This window comes from Odontesthes bonariensis, chromosome 8, assembly GCF_027942865.1.
Source record: "Odontesthes bonariensis isolate fOdoBon6 chromosome 8, fOdoBon6.hap1, whole genome shotgun sequence".
Taxonomy (NCBI): Eukaryota; Metazoa; Chordata; class Actinopteri; order Atheriniformes; family Atherinopsidae; genus Odontesthes; species Odontesthes bonariensis.
In genome coordinates, this window is record NC_134513.1 from 10,448,971 (window position 1) to 10,467,447 (window position 18,477).

An 18,477-nucleotide genomic window follows, 5' to 3' on the forward strand; every position below is an offset into this window, starting at 1 on the left:
CTGAGAACAAACAGGGAAAACCATCTCACTCATAGGGGGAATTGAAGGCCAAACTAATACAAAAACAGGAATTATAAGAATCTTTTTGGAAAGAATTTTCTTTAGAACTTGTGTTCAATTTTACAAACAGGTATGTAAATATAGCTTAACAAAATAAATTGGAAAAAAGGTTATGCTAATAATATAGACGTTATCGCTCTTAGTTGAAATGGTACGTTCCACCCATTCTCATACGTTCACGTGGGACTGTTTTGTTTACGGATGTGACATACAGGGAACAAAATTCATACAACACGGTAAGCACACTTGTTGTGGGAAATTGTTAGTAATTAGTAATTACACTGAATTGACCATTTATCCGTAATTATGAGTTTACTTGTATGTTTTTTCTTGTATGTTTTATTTGATAGATCATCCCTTTCGTATGCATTTATTTTTTAATTATTTTTTTTACTGAACACGACGAACGATATATTTTTTCAAGGGTCCTTACAACTGGTACATCCTTACACTGGAAAAACGTATGCACAAATTTCAGTTTATAAAATCTGCAATTGATTAATGTATCCCCCAGGTGGCAGTATATACCCTCCGTTTTACATGATCAACAAATCTGGAGGAAGTAAAAACACAAATCCTGGAGAAATTGTTTTATGTAACTTATCACGAAACAAGTCTAATTCAGAACTTCCATGTTAATTTTCCTCACTAAAATATATTTTGCTCAATATTATTCTTAAGATATGATACACTTGTTAACCTTTCCTCACTTTCTTTTAAATCCTGACAAATAACAAGAGAGTAATAGCTTAAATATATTTGTTGAATACTCTTAAATGTTGTCTACCCTCAATTCAGTGTCTTTCTCTTGATAGTTATCCCCAGAGCCTTATTCTTTTTACACCACTCTGGTTATCCCTACCTGACTTTACAGGCAACATAGCTATGTGAGGCTGGGAGAGGCTATTGTTATGAGAGTGCTGCTAATCTGGTGGTGAACGTCTGGTCAGGCAGTGGCAGCAAGAGGAAGAGCAGCTCATTCAAAGTCTCCAAGAAAGAAACCATTTCTCAGCAGCTACTAACATGAACCCTGCTTGCTAAAACCTCCAACTACTGAAGCTGCACTGTTGTTGCTCTGTATACTGTGTATACTGTGTATTGTTGTACACACCTTGTACATTTTATATTCATATATTTTTATTTTTTATTTTTATCATTATATTCCTCTGTTACATGTTTGCACCTTACGCCGCAGCAAATTCCTAGTTAGTGAACACTGTTCACTAACAATGGCAATAAAATGAATTCTGATTCTGATTCTGATTTCCCACATAGTTACCAAATACCTTTCAAATAAATTTGCAGTGTAAGTAAAGAGGGGATTGAATAAACCCCAGTTTTCTATCAAAAGCTTGTATGATATTTTACCACTTACAACAGATTGGGACAGTACTGCACACTCTCCTATGAAACATAATGATAACACATTAACTAGAAAAGGATTCCTTGGGGGTTTTCATGATAAAATGAAATGGTTAGAGGAATGCTTCATGTCGCCTGTTGGAGGCAGCAGTGAGCCTCATCTCAGTTGGAGAAGGAGAACAAGAGAGCACGATGATGACATCACACTGAGACGTCATGATGGCGGTTGATTTGACTCCACGGTTTCGAAGGTTGAACAGCCAAACTAGAAGCTTTCGTAACAATATACAGCATGGTAAGACTTAATTAGATAGACATTATTGTTAAGTTTTATGTTATTTGATGTCGATTTAATCCAAATATGATCACAAAAATAAACCACAGCCTTGTTTAAAAAGAAAAAAAAAATGTAACTGCGTAATTGACAGATACGTTGGTTATCGTGCTCTCGTGAACCTTTTATAGGTGTTTAAGTACTGAAAACTCTTTACCTATCTGTGAGATGATCTAAATATCCTACAAGAGTCTCATATAGGAAACTCTTCAGGGTTATTCCTTTAAAAGTTCACTGTGTGTACAAGAGTGTATTCTGACCCTGTCGTGATTTCTTCTTTTCTGCACATTTTTCAACTCCAAATCATTTAAACTCGTCACATGGCTGCATTTGTTTTAATGGGGAAAGATGTGTCCTTACTTGATAAACAAAAATTTAAATTAAAATGAACTCCCAAATCTTTTACAAGATTCTGGAAGATACTTTGTGGCACTGAAAGAAGCATGGAGATTTCAACAAGGCCAGGATTTGTATGTAGCTCCATCACATGCATCCAAGTATTCCACTCCTTGGTTACCCAGCAAAGATGATTTGGTTCCCTTCCACTTAAATTCTCCTCAGAGCTTTTATGAGCTTATCAAACATTAAACTTACACCGAAGAAGAAAGAATAAGCACATCCTTGAGCGGTGTTTGTGACTCTTTGCCACAAAATCATGAACAGAATCAAGAAACTGTCAGTTTCTATGGATTGAGGTTTCTTGCAAGTAAAAGATTCACTGCTATACTGGTCACCAAATATTGAAAAGCCAAACTGAGTTTTTTAATTGGCTTACTTATTCTGTAGACCTTTACTAAACACTGAGAGTAAACAAGCCAGATGGGAAGAAATAAATCAATTGGCAACAAAGGGTAGGACACATTTCTGCATTTCACAGAATGACAAAACTCACGTTACCTGTGCTGATCTTTGAGGTTATGTAAACTAGTTTAAAAGCCACTTAACTTGGAGTAAGTAAATCTTAGAATTTTAACTAAGTTTAATTAGCCTTATTTGAATCCCTTTCTTCTTCAAATAGGTTTCTCAGGGCCCTTTGGAGCCACCCAGCTTTGGCACAACATCATTCTTGCCCTGCAGACTCAGGTGGAGGTGCGTCGCTGCAGGAGACACCTCCGTGTTCACGCAGAATGCTTCACAGGTTCAGACGCTGTGGATGCCGTTCTCAGTTACCTGATGCAGAACGTGGTGTTTTGCACGAGTGAGGTGTCTCGCCTCAAAGCTGCTCGACTCTGCCAGGCTCTGATGGAGGCCAAGGTGTTTGAGCCAGTGGGCACAAAACTGTTTCGCAGAGACAAGGAGGTGACCTTTGAGGACAGCAGCTGCAGCCTCTACCGCTTTCTGGAATATAAAGTAATGTACAGTTCTGCCGCAAAGGTGGGCAGTGGTGACACAGAACACATACCACAAGAAGAACTGGAGACAAAAAGGAAAAAGAGCTCAAGGTTGGTTTAATAAACTAATTTTCTTCAAGACCAAAGCCTTATTGCAGAAATAAAGCGGCACTGTAAATGACAGCAAACATTGATGATCCATGAATGTGCATGAGTTAATATTGACTTTGGTGCTATTAACTACTGTAAACTGCGTTAATTAAATGTTAGGAATAACTATTAGGTTAGCTAGGAAATAACTAGGAATAAGTAATGATGTGTAGTAACTTTTTACCCACCAAAATGCTAAATTCTGAGAGCGCTTCTTGTTTTTTGTGGAGGCTGAGTGAACTGAGGACAATATCCAATCCTCTTGCTGTCGGACCATCAGACAGGAGGGTCGAAAGGCTTCTGAAAACCATCAACCTGCAACCGTCATTCTCTGCCGCTCTGAATACATCCACCACGACTCCTGGCTTCCTGGCTAAAGCTGGTAATAAGCTCATTTAAAGAATCGTGGGAGTGGGAATAATTTTGCTGAAGACTGTATGAGAATTGTTCCGTTTGTTGTGGCTTTGTGAGACAAAACAGTCTTTGTTAGGCAAGGCAAGTTTGTTTGTAGAGCACAATTCGTACACAAGGCAATTCAAAGTTAAGTGTGGACAGATTTTAATCTCGGATATTTTTCTTTGTCGTTGTCTATCCTCTTCACTTAGTGGTGGATGAGGTGTGGGAGCGGGAGACCCTGTTGCAGCTCCTGCAGATAATAGAGCTGCCCATGTTGGACAGCATCCTGACCTCTCCTCAAAGGACTCGGCCTCAGACCTGCAGACTTCTTCCGGCCAACCAGGACTTGGTTATCTCTAACATGTGCCTGGAAAGAGAGCTGCCTGACACCCTCAACCTTCCCCAGTCAGTGCTATGATAAACCACTTTATACATTTTCCTGCAATGGGTAGAAACTGATCTTATTAAAAGCAGTTTCCTGAATTACAGAACTCGTTGCAGAAGACAAACTCTGCACCACTACAGTAAAAGAAAAGTAATATTTTGCTCTATTTCATCCCTTTTTTCCGCCAGATTGGATGCATGGCTGTCAGCTGCTGCAGATCTCTTGGAGCTGTTTCCCGATCAGCTGATAGTGGTCGCAGGGGAACAGCTCAGCCAGCAAGATTGCGATGCCTCTTTAGATGATTGCAATGCAGAGCAGATAACAAGTCAGAGGAGACTGCTCTTTGATACTATTGCCAAGTACTACAGTGGATCTGAAAAAGCCCCACTTCTCTCAGGACGCTACCTGGATATACATGCTGCTATACTGCATTTACTGGGTGAGATTTGAAAACCCAGTCTTTCACACTTGAATTTAGTTGACAAGTATGAGAACGTGCAAAACATTAAGTGGGCAGCATCTGACTGTTTCTATAAAGGTTGTTTTTTTTTTTAATATCAATCCCCACTCCCTCCCCCGGCTTGTTTATTTCCAGATGATAGGAAGACACAGGAGGCCATCAAAGCATCTCAGCTGTGTTTGCGGCTTCTGGAGACGAGCACAAGAGATGAGCTGCGGAGACTGCTGACCTTCATGGCCACAGCCGCTCAGTCAGATGCCTGTCGGCTGCAGAAGCAGGTAACACACACACACACACACACACACACACACCCCACCCCCAAAACCATGCTGCCAGTTTCAGGATCTTTGCACAATAAAATGTTCTTTTCTTTTTTTCAGCTCTATTTCTACAATTGAGCTTTATTTAGCATTTTATTCATCTTGTCTCCAATGCTGCCTCAGCAGTTTATACAGTACATCAATCTCTTGTGTTTTTGTCTTCCTCTCAGACTGACAACAGGTCTCTAGTCTGTCGCACTTTTCAGAGGGCTCTTGTTCAGAACCACGAGCTTACTCGACCGCAAACTGAAACTCTGGTACTCTTTCTTGTGGACAATCACACCGAGCTCTTCAAGGTACGCTTCTGTCCTCTTGGAATTGTTTTGCAATTTCAGTTTCACAAACATGCGTTTCTAAAGGTAGTTCATAAGTTACATACATACATTTATTAGGCCACTCTTTCTTATGGTCACTGTTATGCAAAGAGAGGCCAAACCCTATAGACCTTCTGGAATATGATTCCCTGCTTTAAATGTTTGCTTTTCCTCTCTTTTCCTGCCATGATGTCAGACTCCTACAAGCCTTATTGAAGCTGTGAGGAGAACCCTGAGGACTTTGCAGCAGGGCAAAGACCCAGACTCGATTGCTAGTAAGTTAAAGCAGCTGCGGTAAATTATTCACACACATGCTAACATCACACTGTACACAATCAGGCGAAATCCCAGCTCAGACAGCGTAAATGTACCTTCAGACATGCATAAGACTCTCTACAAATAAACATTTCTAATTATTCGCACTGCATCCTGGTTAAAAGCATAATTTAATATAGAAGTTATCTTTTACAGGCAATCTAGTCCCAACATTTAGAGAGCTAACTAAATACGCTTTAGCTGATTCATCCTCTAATTTGTTTTCTGGAGCATTGTGCATTTTTTTCCCCGTCCAGTTTCAGCCTATGAAATCCTGTTTCTTCTGTGTTGCAGCCTTCACGTTCTGCCAGCAGGTGACTCCGCAGCAGTACGAGGACCAGCGGGAGGCCACCACCCTGGAAAGCCTCAAACAACTTCTCTGTGACATTTCATCAAGTAAGAGCATGCCTGTCAAAGAGAAGAGGAAGCTGCTCAAAGAGTTTGAAAAACATCACCCCGTGGTGTTCCTCCAGCATTTTTCCAGTATTTTCTGAGACGAACTGGTACTTATCTGATTTCATAGATGCACTTCACAAAGTCGGTATGCAGCTGCAGCATTAAGAAATATATATGAAATATTAATGCTTATCTGGGCTCTAATAAAACATGCTGTTTTTGCATAAGTAATAACTGGAATACAGTCACACGTCTAATGTCTAGTATGTAGAAGGGGAATGCTGATATATGTAACCTCTCCAAATCCTGTTAAACCACACTAAGGTAATGACGGCTATGATTTTATTAGTTTATTTATGGTTAAATAAACATTTTAGTGAAGCAGCTTTAAAAACCTTTCCAAACAGACACTGAAGAGTATTGAATCTTTTTGATTGAGGCATTAATTCAGCTACAAATGTCAATGACTTTGCACTAGTTTGTAAACTTGTAATTCTACTATCTTTCATCCTGTGTCCCTTTAATGAGGGTTGCTGGAAAAAAAACAGCAGTGCTTTGGATTTTGTTGTGTTTTTTTCCCCCTCTAATTCTACATGTTTGGCTGTTTATGTTGTACATATCAATAGTAGTTGAATAGTGCCTTTTGTGTGCCATATTTTTGAAGCATTACTGTAAGAAAAGAAGCTAGAAAAAGAAGGTAAAAGGGATTACTTTTATAAAATGCGGATCTTGCTGTTTGCCTGCGGTTTAGCAGCAGCAGTTAATGAGCCGCTTGTTTACTAATCAGTTAACTTCTTCCAGTTGTAGGTGCTGTACTCAGATAAACCTAACTTGTTATGATAAAGTGGTTTTGATTGAGGTTACAATAGGGTGCTGTGCACTTTGATAAACCATTGATGAGACCAAATACCAGCTGATGGTTTTCTGCCTTGCTTTGGCAGCATCCTGTATTCAAGGAAAAGTAATGCACTAATTTGACTGACGTTTGTTGCATTAAAGGGATAGTTCGCCTCTTTTGACATGAAGCTGTACGAAGTCCCATACTTGTAATATTATTTATGAACATTTTTTTTACCCCCCGCTGCATCCTGTGAGCTGTGTTACAGCTTCTTTTAGGCAGTGATGTAAGTAGTCCGGCTAGTTGGCTGGGGCTTTTAAAATAAAGCGTTTTGCTTCTGAAAAGAATATGCATTCAAAAGAGTAATACATTTGCATCACAAAATCGTATTTTCCGAAAAAGTTACACCTCACAATAGCTTGGCACTAGGTTGCAGTATCATTGCGCACTGCCGCCTGCCGACAGCCAGAACATACAGATGCCGAACTTCACCAGATGTCAAAAGAGGCGAACTATCCCTTTAATCGCATTTCTTATGAAGACTTTCACCTTAGTTTTAATTGGAAATGTAAGTATACATTAGTATGTTAGGTTTAATGTAGCTCAGGGTTTTTGTTCTAAATTTTTACTTGAAATGGAGGCTTTGTGACTTGATTGAAAAGGTCGTAAATTTTACTGCTTGCTCTTGTTTTTGGCTACTAATTTAATCTTTGGTCAAATGTGACACCTCACCGAAATTTTGGTCGTTTTATTATCATAAAAGCACGATCATGAAAAAAATTCTTCTTTCACAATTGTCACTTTTCTCACATTTCCTATATCTTGATTGCAAACACTGAAATCATGGATTAGAATGCACTTTATGATGGTGAAAATGTAACATTGCATGTAATAAAAGTTGTTTTCTCAAACGAGGCCTTGCTATAATGTTTTAATGAATCCCAGTCCTGCTTTTCTTACCTCTTTTATGTCTTCCCCTACCCGAACCAGGGTTTGCATCCCCACCCCGCTGTGACTGCTGTGCAGTTGGTGAGAGGCTGGTTGGTTATCGCACTTACTCTAGCACTAGTTATGCTCTTAGCTGTTTGGTATTAGAAGGAAATGCACTTATGATTTCTTGTGACCTGAAGTTCTTTTGCCTACCGATGTTGAACGCACTTATTGTAAGTCGCTTTGGTTAAAAGCGTCTGCAAAATGACCGTAATGTAATGTAATGAATATATCCACAGTCCCTCAGTGGAATTTTCACGGCACACAACAACAGATGTGGGTAATGACACCAAAGAATGACAGTGGCATATTTATTTATTCCAGCTCTACTATCATTCCACATGAGTTCATCGTAGCTCTGCCAAATATTATAATAATACATTTTATTTAAAAAGTGCTTTTCTAAATACTCAAAGACACTTTACATAAAAACAACATAAAATCAACAAAACAATTTATAACAAAATAACAAAAAAAAACAATAACAAAAATATTGCCTCAATAAAAAATGTTGCTAATTGATAAATTAGTTAAAATAACTATTTAACCGATTCTTTCTGTTATTGTGTCTCATTTACGATGAGATAATGATTCTGTTGGAGAAAAAAACAACACACACATTGGAAATGAGATGACGTAGATGCACCTGACTCGATGAAAAACCCGGAAGTTGGACTTGAATTTCACTAGCGTGCTAAGCTAACTCATTTCGTATGCTACTGGAAGACATGGGGGCTGTGTTTCACAGCCTGTACTGACAGCGGTGGTACCGACAGTCTTCTTATAACAAACCTGAAAGCGAGAGCCCTTTCCGTATTAAGGTAAGTAGCGAGGATTTTTAAAATGACAGCTTTTGGAATAAAGCAATCGGTCTTTTTCGTGACACGCCGCTGTTTACTTGCGCGTTGCTGGCTAGTTAGCTTGGGTAGGTGAATACCTACCTCGTAATAAAATAGCCTTCCACTGTAGACAACATTTTGAAACAATGATGTCAGCTACATTGACAGATGACAGATTAAACGAAGATTTGAAATGGATAAATAATTGATAATTATACTCCCAGAGGTGAGCTAGTTTTGATGTTTTCGTTTAGGCTAAACAGGACGGTTAACTTAGCTAACATTAACATATTTCGCCATCAAGCATTCCAGCCAAGTTATAACGGTTAATATTTCAAACGAATGCCAATATGCGGTGCGATCCTCTTGCAGTAATCCCTTAATTTAGCATAACATGGTTAATAACCTGTTTGTAATAAGCTCTCTGAGGTCTTACGGCTAACGTGTTAACGATTGTTTTAAGCTAGGGAGGTTCCATGCAGGTGGTTTAGGTGAGCTTAATGTCTTAAAACTTATTTCTTTCAGTCGAGCACTTACCCTGAAATGTGCGTCATCATATATTCATCATATTATATGAATATTTGCTACTACTACCAAGATCTGCATCTTATGAACAGACATGTAAATTGAGTATTTATGTCGTCAGAAGACTGTACTGCTGTCAGTAACTGACAGAGGGAATATATTATTCAGTATTTCTTCAACCTGTGGATAAGATTAAAAGTTTTGCATTTGTTTTCATTGACAGCTTTTTTATTTATTTATTTTTTATTTATTTTTAGCCCTGGCCACTTTTTCAGGACATTAAGTAAACTGCAAGCAGAGATGGTGACTCAGTGTGCCACCGAGTTTCTGCTGGTTCAGTGCACCCAGCTGATTCCCTTTAGGCCAGCTGTCTGATGGTGTTCCTCCAAGCACTTCTATTTCCTTAAGTCTGGCTTTTGGAATTTATTCCATAATATACAATTTAAAACCAATTGGGGGGAAAAAAGAAGGGGATTGGGCAATGTTTGTCATCAGTTTGACAGCAAAGGGAAATGCTTCAATATGTTGTCATAGGATACATCAGCTTTACTAGCAAGAGGATTGCACAGCTTGATTTACACTCAGAGTGATTTGAATAAGGTATGCTTCATATTTATTTGCAGAACACTATGGAGAATTAGATGTTAAAAGTCTACAGCATGTGTGGTATTGTTTATTTTAGCATAATTTCAAGAGTGTGCTCGGAGTCATTTTATATTTCAACAGACGGCTTATTCTGTTTATACAGTTTTTATTCTCCTCGTCTACAATAGCGCAGACATGATGATGACAGTCACTTTGATGTGCAAATTGTCATGCGGGTGCATTAGAGTGCATGTTAAATGGATCGAAGGCTTTTGCTTTGCCAGAAGAATAAAAACTGTCTCTTTTAGGGCTTGTAAAAGCCGTTGTGTTGACATACTTGATTGACTGTGGCTCACCTCTACACATTCTTTAAACTTCTTATGTGTCCTTGTTGCTCTTCATCAATTTCTTACCTAGCTGCCAGGTTAAACCTTAACATGGAGTCCATGCTGAACAAGCTAAAAAGCACCGTCACTAAGGTGACAGCAGATGTCACCAGTGCTGTTATGGGTAACCCAGTCACGCGGGAGTTTGAAGTTGGGCGACATATTGCAAGTGGGGGTCCTGGATTGTGCTGGAGGATCTACAATGGCACCAAGAAGTCCACCAAGCAGGTGTGTGTGTTTATAACCTTCCTCTGCCCACACTGTGTCATTGTCATACGAGTTTAGACTTAAATTTAACGAGTAAATGATTTACAGCTCTGGGACTGAATACTGCTAATCTCAGCACCTTCTTGTTTGTCTGTGACTCTTCAGGAAGTGGCAGTGTTTGTGTTTGATAAGAAGATGATCGACAAATATCAGAAATTCGACAAAGACCAAACCATTGACTCGCTGAAAAGAGGGGTGCAACAGCTGACCAGACTGCGTCACCCCCGTCTCTTGACGGTGCAGCATCCTCTGGAAGAGTCGCGGTGATTAACACACACAGACACACACGTTTTCACGCCGTACCAACGACAAGACGATGAGTCACAGCTCAATGTAAAGATTTCCATTTGAGGGAGAAAGATTGCTTCATGAATCTGTGTGTGTGTGTGTGGGTGTGCATATTTGAACAAAGACGTGTCATGTTTTTTAACTCCACAGTTCTTTTTTTTAAATTTTTGTCCAAAATTCCTCAACATTCAAAGTACTTTTAAGTCTGTTGGTGTCTATGCTCACGTCTTTGATCTGTCTGTTCACTCATGTGATTTCATTATCTCTGTCCTTCAGTGACTGCTTGGCATTCTGCACAGAGCCAGTGTTTGCCAGTCTGTCCAATGTGTTGGGTCAGTGGGACAACCTGCCCGGTCCTGTGCCCAATGACATCAAAGAGTACAAACTCTATGATGTGGAGACCAAGTATGGCTTGCTACAGGTGAGAGTGCACACATCTGTGTGAGGGCTGCAGCTAAAGATTGATTTTAGTCTGTAAAATGTCTGCTAATTAGAACTGGAATTTACCTGTAGTCTATCCAACCAACAATCCCACACCCAAGTTATCATGTTTAGTGCCTGTTTAGTGAATATTGAGTTTAGTGCCAAAGTATTTGCCGTTTAATGCAGGAGATGGCCTGCATTTTTGTTCAAATTGCCGTTTTGATGTTTCTCTCTCTTCAGATCTCGGAGGGTTTGTCTTTTCTTCACAGCGGGGTTAAAATGGTCCATGGCAACCTGTGTCCAGAGAATATCATCCTCAACAAGAGTGGAGCCTGGAAGATCATGGGCTTTGACTTCAGCATCTCCTCTAACAATCCCTCTGAAGCTCAGGTAGGTACATGGTTTTTGTCAGACATTAGTATTTTCATTGTATCGTATACCTTTCACATCCTTATCTTCTTTCATTACCTTTAGCCCAAGTACACATGTAAAGAGTGGGACCCCAACCTTCCTCCTCTCTGCCTCCCCAACCCCGAGTACCTGGCCCCTGAGTACATACTGTCCGTCAGCTGTGACGCTGCCTCTGACATGTACTCTCTCGGTGTGGTCATGCATGCTGTATTCAATGAGGGCAAGCCTGTGTTCCAAGTGAACAAGCATGACATTTTTAAGAGTTTCAGCAGGCAGCTGGACCAGGTGAGTGGAAGTGTGGCTCGTGTGAAAGATGATGAGTGACTGGATAGACATAAAGGATGGTAAATCTGTCTGAAATATTAACATTTGTATGCAATTAAATGTAAATGGAGATTTGCTGTTTAGGATATTGTAATTTTAGGAATAGACTGCCGCATGCAATTGAGCAAGAGGACGTTATCGTTTCCATCCATGCCTAATTGTCTCTGTCGCCCATTCATATTTGAGTTATTTACTCTCTCAAAATGGAGGCAGAAGTCTGTATTGCCTTGATTTTAGAGGAAAATAGAAACCTCACTGAATTATTCTTGACTCCACATACTCCAGGATCAGCTGCCCTAAGCCAGTGTGGACCTATTGTTAAATATTATTATTTTTAAAGCTTCAAGTAGGTCACTAATACAAGTGTAAATGATTATATTTTTTCTTTCAATCGTCTGCAATTGTAGCTGAGCAGCATGAGTCCTGCACTGCTAAACAAGATTCCTGAAGGGGTGCGGGAACACATCAAGATGCTGCTCAGTGTCACACCAAATGTCCGGCCCGATGCGGATCAGATGACTAAGGTTCGCCGTTACGTGCATGAATACTCAAAAATATCTCGGCTCTCAAAGCGTTTTTTCAGTGTATGTGCTTGTGTTGCTCATGTCTGATAGATGACACGTTTGTTGTGTTTTTGTGTGGCATCTAGATCCCATTTTTTGACGACGTCGGTGCAGTAACCCTGCAGTACTTTGACTCCCTCTTCCAAAGGGACAACTTGCAGAAATCCCAGTTCTACAAAGGCCTTCCCAAAGTGCTGCCCCAGCTACCAAAGGTACATTCTTGGTTCCAAACTGAAATGTAGAACAGGCGAAATACATGAGTTAAGCAGTTAAAAGGAAGTTATAGCACACACATGATTGTTTTCCAGATTTGTTTACACTGAAGTGAAAAAATCTGGGATACTTAATGAGCTCGTTTTAGCTTATGTTTAGTTTAATCTAATGTTAATCAGAACATGAAATGTGCTATATTAAAAATTTGATTTGATTTTGATTTAAGGATGTCAGATATATATCTATTCTTTTTTGCCTTTAACCCATCTTTTTATCTCTTCTCACAGAGAGTTGTGGTGTATCGCATCTTGCCGGCGTTGACCTCTGAGTTTGTCAACCCCGACATGGTTCCCTTCATTTTGCCCAATGTGCTGCTGATTGCAGAGGAGTGCACCAAGGAGGAGTACATTCGCCTCATCTTGCCTGACCTCACGCCTGTTTTCAAACAGCAGGAGCCGGTCCAGGTAGAAACGCGTTGAGGCTCACCTTTACACATGCTGCACATCTCAGACAACTGGTCGTTTAAGGGAGCGAAATGTTCTACTTTAGCATGTTTTGCCATGATAGCAATACGATCAAAAGGTGTAGCCCACTGACATTGCTCAGTTGTATATAACCTGTTTTTTGTGGCTCAAATCTTCTCTGTATTTTTTCTTTCCATGCCTCTTCAGGCTAGTAATATGGTGAGTGGTCTCTCTGCTGTGAATATGCTCCAATTAAATGTCCTAGTGTATGTGTTGTGGTGTTAGTAGCATTACAAGCTGCACTAAAACCACTTGAATCATAGTCTCAGCTCACTTACCCTTTACCACCATCCCTTTTCTTAAAGATAGGCCAGTATTTTGTTGCTTTTGTTGCGTTTTTTTTGCTTATTGGGTCTCCGTGCTGTGCAGATCCTGCTGATATTCCTGCAAAAGATGGACCTGCTTCTGACGAAGACGCCGTCGGAGGACATCAAGAACAGCGTGCTGCCCATGGTCTACAGAGCTCTGGAAGCTCCTTCAGTACAGATCCAGGTATTAAGGGGAACTTTGGGATGCTGTCTGCACAAATGCTGCTTATGATGGCAGAAGTGTCATGAAATAGCTCATGAATAAACCCATGATACTACAAGATTTGTGAAAAACACAGATGCTGTTTCAAAAGCTTCTTGCATTTTAAAACCATTTTTAGTTGCTCTGTTGCTTTAGACACCCTCTGTTTGAGATTCAAACCTTCAGAGAGCAGTTGACATTTTTTTTTTTTTTTTTTTTTTTACTCCTTCTGTATATATTTAGTATTCACATGGAAACCTTGGAACTTTATTTTAACACCATCTGGTACTCTCAGTTTTAGTTTTTTTTCCGTGTTATCTTGAGACCACAGCGAGACTGGATGCTGTTCTCAGCATTGTAAAACTGTTCCATAAAATCTTATCCCTGGCTGAGCAGGAGCTGTGCCTGAACATCATTCCAACATTTGCCAACCTGATTGATTACCCATCCATGAAGAATTCCCTCATTCCCCGGATCAAATCGGCCTGCCTGCAGACCTCCTCCCTTGCTGTGAGTCTTCCATTCGTCACTTTCTGCTTTCCGGCAGGTTAAGTTTAAAGTTTAAAGTTTCCTTGCTTTTCTTTTAGTCCATCTTAAACAACTCTTCATTAATTCTTATTTTTACACCTGTAAGCCACCAACTGAATTTTCTATAATGACAATATCGTCTCAGTCTGAAATGCTTTATTTTGTATCGCTGTGTAGGTACGAGTGAACTCTCTAGTGTGTCTGGGAAAAATTTTAGAATATCTAGACAAGTGGTTTGTCATCGATGAGATCCTGCCCTTTCTACAAAAGATCCCCTCCAGAGAACCAGCAGTACTTATGGGCATTTTAGGTAAAACAAGCATTGTCCTCCAAACACTTTAAGATTTACTCAGAAAACGTTTTAGTTTACTTCAAGATTTGTTATTTGACTTGTTTCCTGCATATTTTAGGAATCTATAAGTGCACCTTCAGCCACAAGAAGCTTGGCATCCCTAAGGAGCACCTTGCCTCCAAGAGCTTGCCCCACCTAGTCTCTCTTAGTATAGACAACAACCTCAATCTTAACCAGGTACCGCACAGCCAAACGCGTGCATGTCTAACACGCTGTAATACAACACATGATAGTTTTTAATGTAAGTTTTCACTTTTCTAATCTTAGTTGCTCTATTCCCTTTTTCAGTTTAACTCTTTCATGATGGTTATCCGTGACATGCTGAGCCGCATGGAGGCTGAACACAAGGCCAAGCTGGAGCAGCTGCACATCATGCAAGAGCAGCAGAGGTTTCGGTCTAAATTTAGTTCACTCATTTTTAATTAGACAGTCGTGAACATTCATTTTTAATATCGATACAGATCACCTTGGATCTTCAGGATAATTCTAACCTCTCATAGGACTTTGAGAGGACTTGAATTATGTGTCTGATTTTGTTCACTGTTGTCTCCTATAACAGGAGTCTAAACATCTCAAATCCAGGGAACCAATCAGAGGAGACGAAGAGTCCACCTGGCTCTGATAACCAGGTAAGACCTTGATTCCACGACTGCCTTGTCTGAGATGATGTGTATGCTGACTGTACAAAACATATTCACTGAATGCATTGAAATATTCCAAGAAAGACTTTAAATCTGTCTTTTTTTGCTGTCAGATTGATGACATCTTTGGCAGCACAAGCGTTAATGGGAAAGAAACTGGATCCACTGCAACATTCTCTCAGCCTAATAGGGTGTGCTTTGTTATATCACACCTCAGTTACACACAGTTTCTTATGAAGTATGTAGTCCAGTTCATTTACACTCTCCCTGCCTTTGCACGGCTCCTAGATGTCTCTGACTTTAGAGGAGAAACAGCGATTGGCCAAGGAGCAGGAGCAGGCAGCCAAACTGAGGAGCCAACAGCCGTTGGCGCCACTGACGATCAAACCAGCCGCCAGCGCCAATGCACAGGTAAAGCCTGAAAATGTCTCCCAAAAACACATTTCATGCTCAAACGCTGTTGTATTGTGATGATGAATCTCTTAATGCTTCAGGCTAAGGATCTGACCAGCAGCCTACTCAACAACATGACATCTCTAAACAGCCTGTCATTGGCCAACACGGTACGACCAGCCCCAGTTCAAGGCACCACCATGTCTGCCTTCCCCTCCTCTGGTCCTATGGTTGGCACCATGGGCGCCCCAATGTCAAACGGTTTTAACCCAGCTATGGGCTTTCAGACAGGTGGTAGTGGGATGGGCATGAGGCCCGCAGGCCCTGGCCTCTACAGCGGAATGGCCAGCACCACCAGCACCCCGAACTTCGGAGCCCTCATACAGAATCAAGGACCAACAGGGCAGACGAGTAAAGCTCCAGACCTGTCAGCCTTGGATAATCTTTTTACACCCAGCAAGCCCAAAGTCCCTCTCAACCAAATGGGTCCCCAGCCTACACCTGGAACCAACACCCCTTGGGTCAGTCAGTTTGGTTCAGCCCAGAACACTCAGACTCAGATGCAGGGTGTGTCAGTAGGTATGGGAGGGGTGCCCTCTGGGTTTGGGATGCAAGCAAACCCTTTTTTCAACCCACAGAACTTCTCTCAACCAGCTGCTGCCCCTAGTATGAACCCAAGTGGGGTTAAACACAGCGCATCTGCGAACAACGATCTGAATGACTTATTTGGTTAAACAATTAAATAAAAAAAAGATGCCAGGTTAGTTATATTATTTTACCCACTATGGACAGAAGAGCTTTGAATTGTCACAGAAAAAGACGCTGATTGCGGAGTTCTTTCAAGGGTTTTTCTGTTTCTATTTTTTATCTCACTTGGATTTAGAGTCTTGACTTGCTCACATTCTGCTGGCAAATTAACCTGCACCTGAATTCCATTTCTACGTGACCAGAAGGACAAATGTTTAGGGTGGGAACCTCTTCTTCTATGCTGTGGTCTTTAAATGCTGGGGGTTTCCTACTGTTTTGTACTTGACATTCTTGGGAGTCCAAATGTGATCGGTTGAGTTGAAGGTCCAGCTCAGTTTTTCCTCATAAAAGGTATTGTGTTCTCATCATGAAAGGTTGAGTGGATGGAGTATTTCGCACTTCATGAACAAGATGCTTAAGTCATCCCTTAAAAATTGACAGAAAAAGCAGCTTCTATGCTTCATATCTGCTCACTTTCAGGCTTTTGTACCTTTACTGCTTTTCCAGACTATTTTAGGATTTGCTGCATGACTAGAGTGATCAGAGGCTTGGCTTAGAAACAAGTTCCACATCCACCATAGTGTCTGACTCCAGTGGGGGGGTGGGGGACTGGGACTGAGAAGACTGCAGTCACTGATTTGCATCCAGAAGGCTACTCTGGGGAGATGGACCAAAAGCGTGTATAGAAATTTAACATCCCAGCAGTTGCAGTTTAGATGGGCCAACCATGCTGCCTCTCTGAGGTACAGCTCCATGGCAACTCTTCCTCTGCAGCATTACTGACCTCCATCTTTTGTTACAAATTGAACAACCTAGTCTAGTCTTTGTTTTCCCTTTTTGGTTATGGCAAAGCTTGATTTCTTCATTACTCAGTTACTGTAAATGCAGTATGAAAAGCTTACCTGTGCAGGATCATATTGGAGTGTCATCTGTAAAGTGGCTGTTACAACAGTCCTTTCAGCAAGATGCTAAAGGCAGTGCAGAAGTCGCACATGCACTGCTTTTGCTACTGTGCCTTATGAGGGTACATATTTAAAATAAGACGGCACTCATTTGTTACACAAGAACTCATATTTCCCTCCTCACAATGAGCTTTCTGGCATCTTCTTCCCAAAGGCCTTGGTTTGTTGCATGTTACTGACCTCATCCAAAAAATATATTAGGACTTTTTTTTTCTTTTACTACTATTCCTGCTGTCCAGTCACATTTATTTCACAAGATACTACAAGGGTCTCAGAATCCTCCAGTCAGCCATTTGTTGATCAGTCTATGAGATGAGGATTACCACTATACTTTAATTCCAGAACTTTTCAGCTGAGGACCTGTACTGGTGACATACGGTAATATGAAGAGTAAATATTAAGTTATTTAAAAGTGGATCGCTCTGTCATGGTCCCGGCATTCTTTTATGTTGTTGTAATAATGGTTAAGAGGCCTTAGATAAGTCAAGTGCAATAATCCGTTTTGGTTGTTTGGGGTGCATATTGATTGGCGTCAGGTTTTCTTAATAGCAGAACATTAATGTGTACTCATTCTAAATCTTACATTTTAGAGTAGAGTAAAATCAGACCATTTGGGGGTTTTTAGATGCACCTTGCTCACATTGTATTTCTGCTGCTGCTGATTGTTAAACATGCTCAAATGTAATGTCTTTTGTCTGCATTTCTTTCTGTTTTTGTGTTGGAAAGAAAATGCCACCACGAGGTGAACCTTTCCTCTCGTCACATTGCAGTGTTACTCATTCATCTGATTCATCAGGTTCTCCCCTCCCCCCCTTTTTTGTCTTTGTTTTACATAAAAAAACTCCAAATCTGTTTGTGAATGGATGTTTTTCACTTGTTGATTGATGTGTGCATGGGGTACTCTTGATTTTGTCACTAACTGGGTTTGGTTGTGTGGAACATATCCTTGCAGAACCCCAAAGCAAATAACAAAAGCTTATTCTTCTACAAAATCATTTGTATACTACTGCTGTCGCATATATGATGTGTGAGCTGTTTTACTGTATGTGTCAAGGTGCTGGTCTCTGAGGTGGTTGAGTGAAGATCTGTAGATATATAAAAGATACAGTACACAATCGACTGTTCTCAACTGGTGGTCATTGGTTTTGTGCTCACATGATCCTGTATTATTTTGTCTTTGGATACCATTTGCAACACGGAAAGTTAACTTTAATCGATAGAAAACAGGTAGGAAGCAGCAGAATGAAATCTTTGTAAATGCATTTTAATAAACTGCATCACAGAAGACCTAAGTTACTTTACATTTTACTGAAGGAGAAGGTAACTCGCCTAAATGTCAACATTA

At 40.4% G+C, this 18,477-nt stretch overlaps 2 protein-coding genes across 3 annotated transcripts; both read left to right on the forward strand.

Moving 5' to 3' along the window:
* The first annotated feature begins 1,340 nt into the window (after positions 1 to 1,340).
* Positions 1,341 to 7,522, forward strand: depdc4 (DEP domain containing 4). The gene is made up of 9 exons (XM_075472506.1): positions 1,341 to 1,717; positions 2,775 to 3,198; positions 3,468 to 3,619; positions 3,843 to 4,038; positions 4,207 to 4,457; positions 4,614 to 4,756; positions 4,969 to 5,094; positions 5,309 to 5,387; positions 5,722 to 7,522. Exons 1-9 carry the CDS (start codon positions 1,639 to 1,641, stop codon positions 5,919 to 5,921), a joined length of 1,650 nt encoding a protein of 549 aa, XP_075328621.1. The 5' UTR covers positions 1,341 to 1,638; the 3' UTR covers positions 5,922 to 7,522.
* Positions 7,523 to 8,329: 807 nt separating this feature from the next.
* Positions 8,330 to 18,249, forward strand: scyl2 (SCY1 like pseudokinase 2). 2 transcript variants are annotated; one of them, XM_075471675.1, is made up of 19 exons: positions 8,330 to 8,472; positions 10,018 to 10,214; positions 10,359 to 10,516; positions 10,818 to 10,962; positions 11,205 to 11,354; positions 11,439 to 11,660; positions 12,107 to 12,223; positions 12,349 to 12,474; positions 12,763 to 12,939; positions 13,147 to 13,158; positions 13,369 to 13,491; positions 13,906 to 14,019; positions 14,215 to 14,347; positions 14,448 to 14,566; positions 14,678 to 14,778; positions 14,949 to 15,018; positions 15,144 to 15,221; positions 15,319 to 15,441; positions 15,525 to 18,249. In XM_075471675.1, the coding sequence occupies exons 2-19, from the start codon at positions 10,038 to 10,040 to the stop codon at positions 16,155 to 16,157; spliced, it is 2,778 nt and encodes a 925-aa protein (XP_075327790.1). In that variant the 5' UTR covers positions 8,330 to 8,472; positions 10,018 to 10,037; the 3' UTR covers positions 16,158 to 18,249. The 2 variants fall into 2 exon arrangements, with proteins under 2 accessions (XP_075327790.1, XP_075327791.1); XM_075471676.1 differs by lacking the exon at positions 13,147 to 13,158.
* The last annotated feature ends 228 nt before the right edge of the window (positions 18,250 to 18,477 follow it).

Coding starts and splice junctions, on each gene's coding strand:
- scyl2 (XM_075471675.1), top strand. CDS start 10,038: ATGGAGTCCATGCTGAACAAGCTAAAAAGCACCGTCACTAAGGTGACA. Junction 11,355..11,438: donor ACAATCCCTCTGAAGCTCAG/GTAGGTACATGG, acceptor CATTACCTTTAG/CCCAAGTACACATGTAAAGA. Junction 12,475..12,762: donor TGCTGCCCCAGCTACCAAAG/GTACATTCTTGG, acceptor CTCTTCTCACAG/AGAGTTGTGGTGTATCGCAT.
- depdc4 (XM_075472506.1), top strand. CDS start 1,639: ATGATGGCGGTTGATTTGACTCCACGGTTTCGAAGGTTGAACAGCCAA. Junction 4,458..4,613: donor TGCTATACTGCATTTACTGG/GTGAGATTTGAA, acceptor GTTTATTTCCAG/ATGATAGGAAGACACAGGAG. Junction 5,095..5,308: donor ATCACACCGAGCTCTTCAAG/GTACGCTTCTGT, acceptor CCATGATGTCAG/ACTCCTACAAGCCTTATTGA.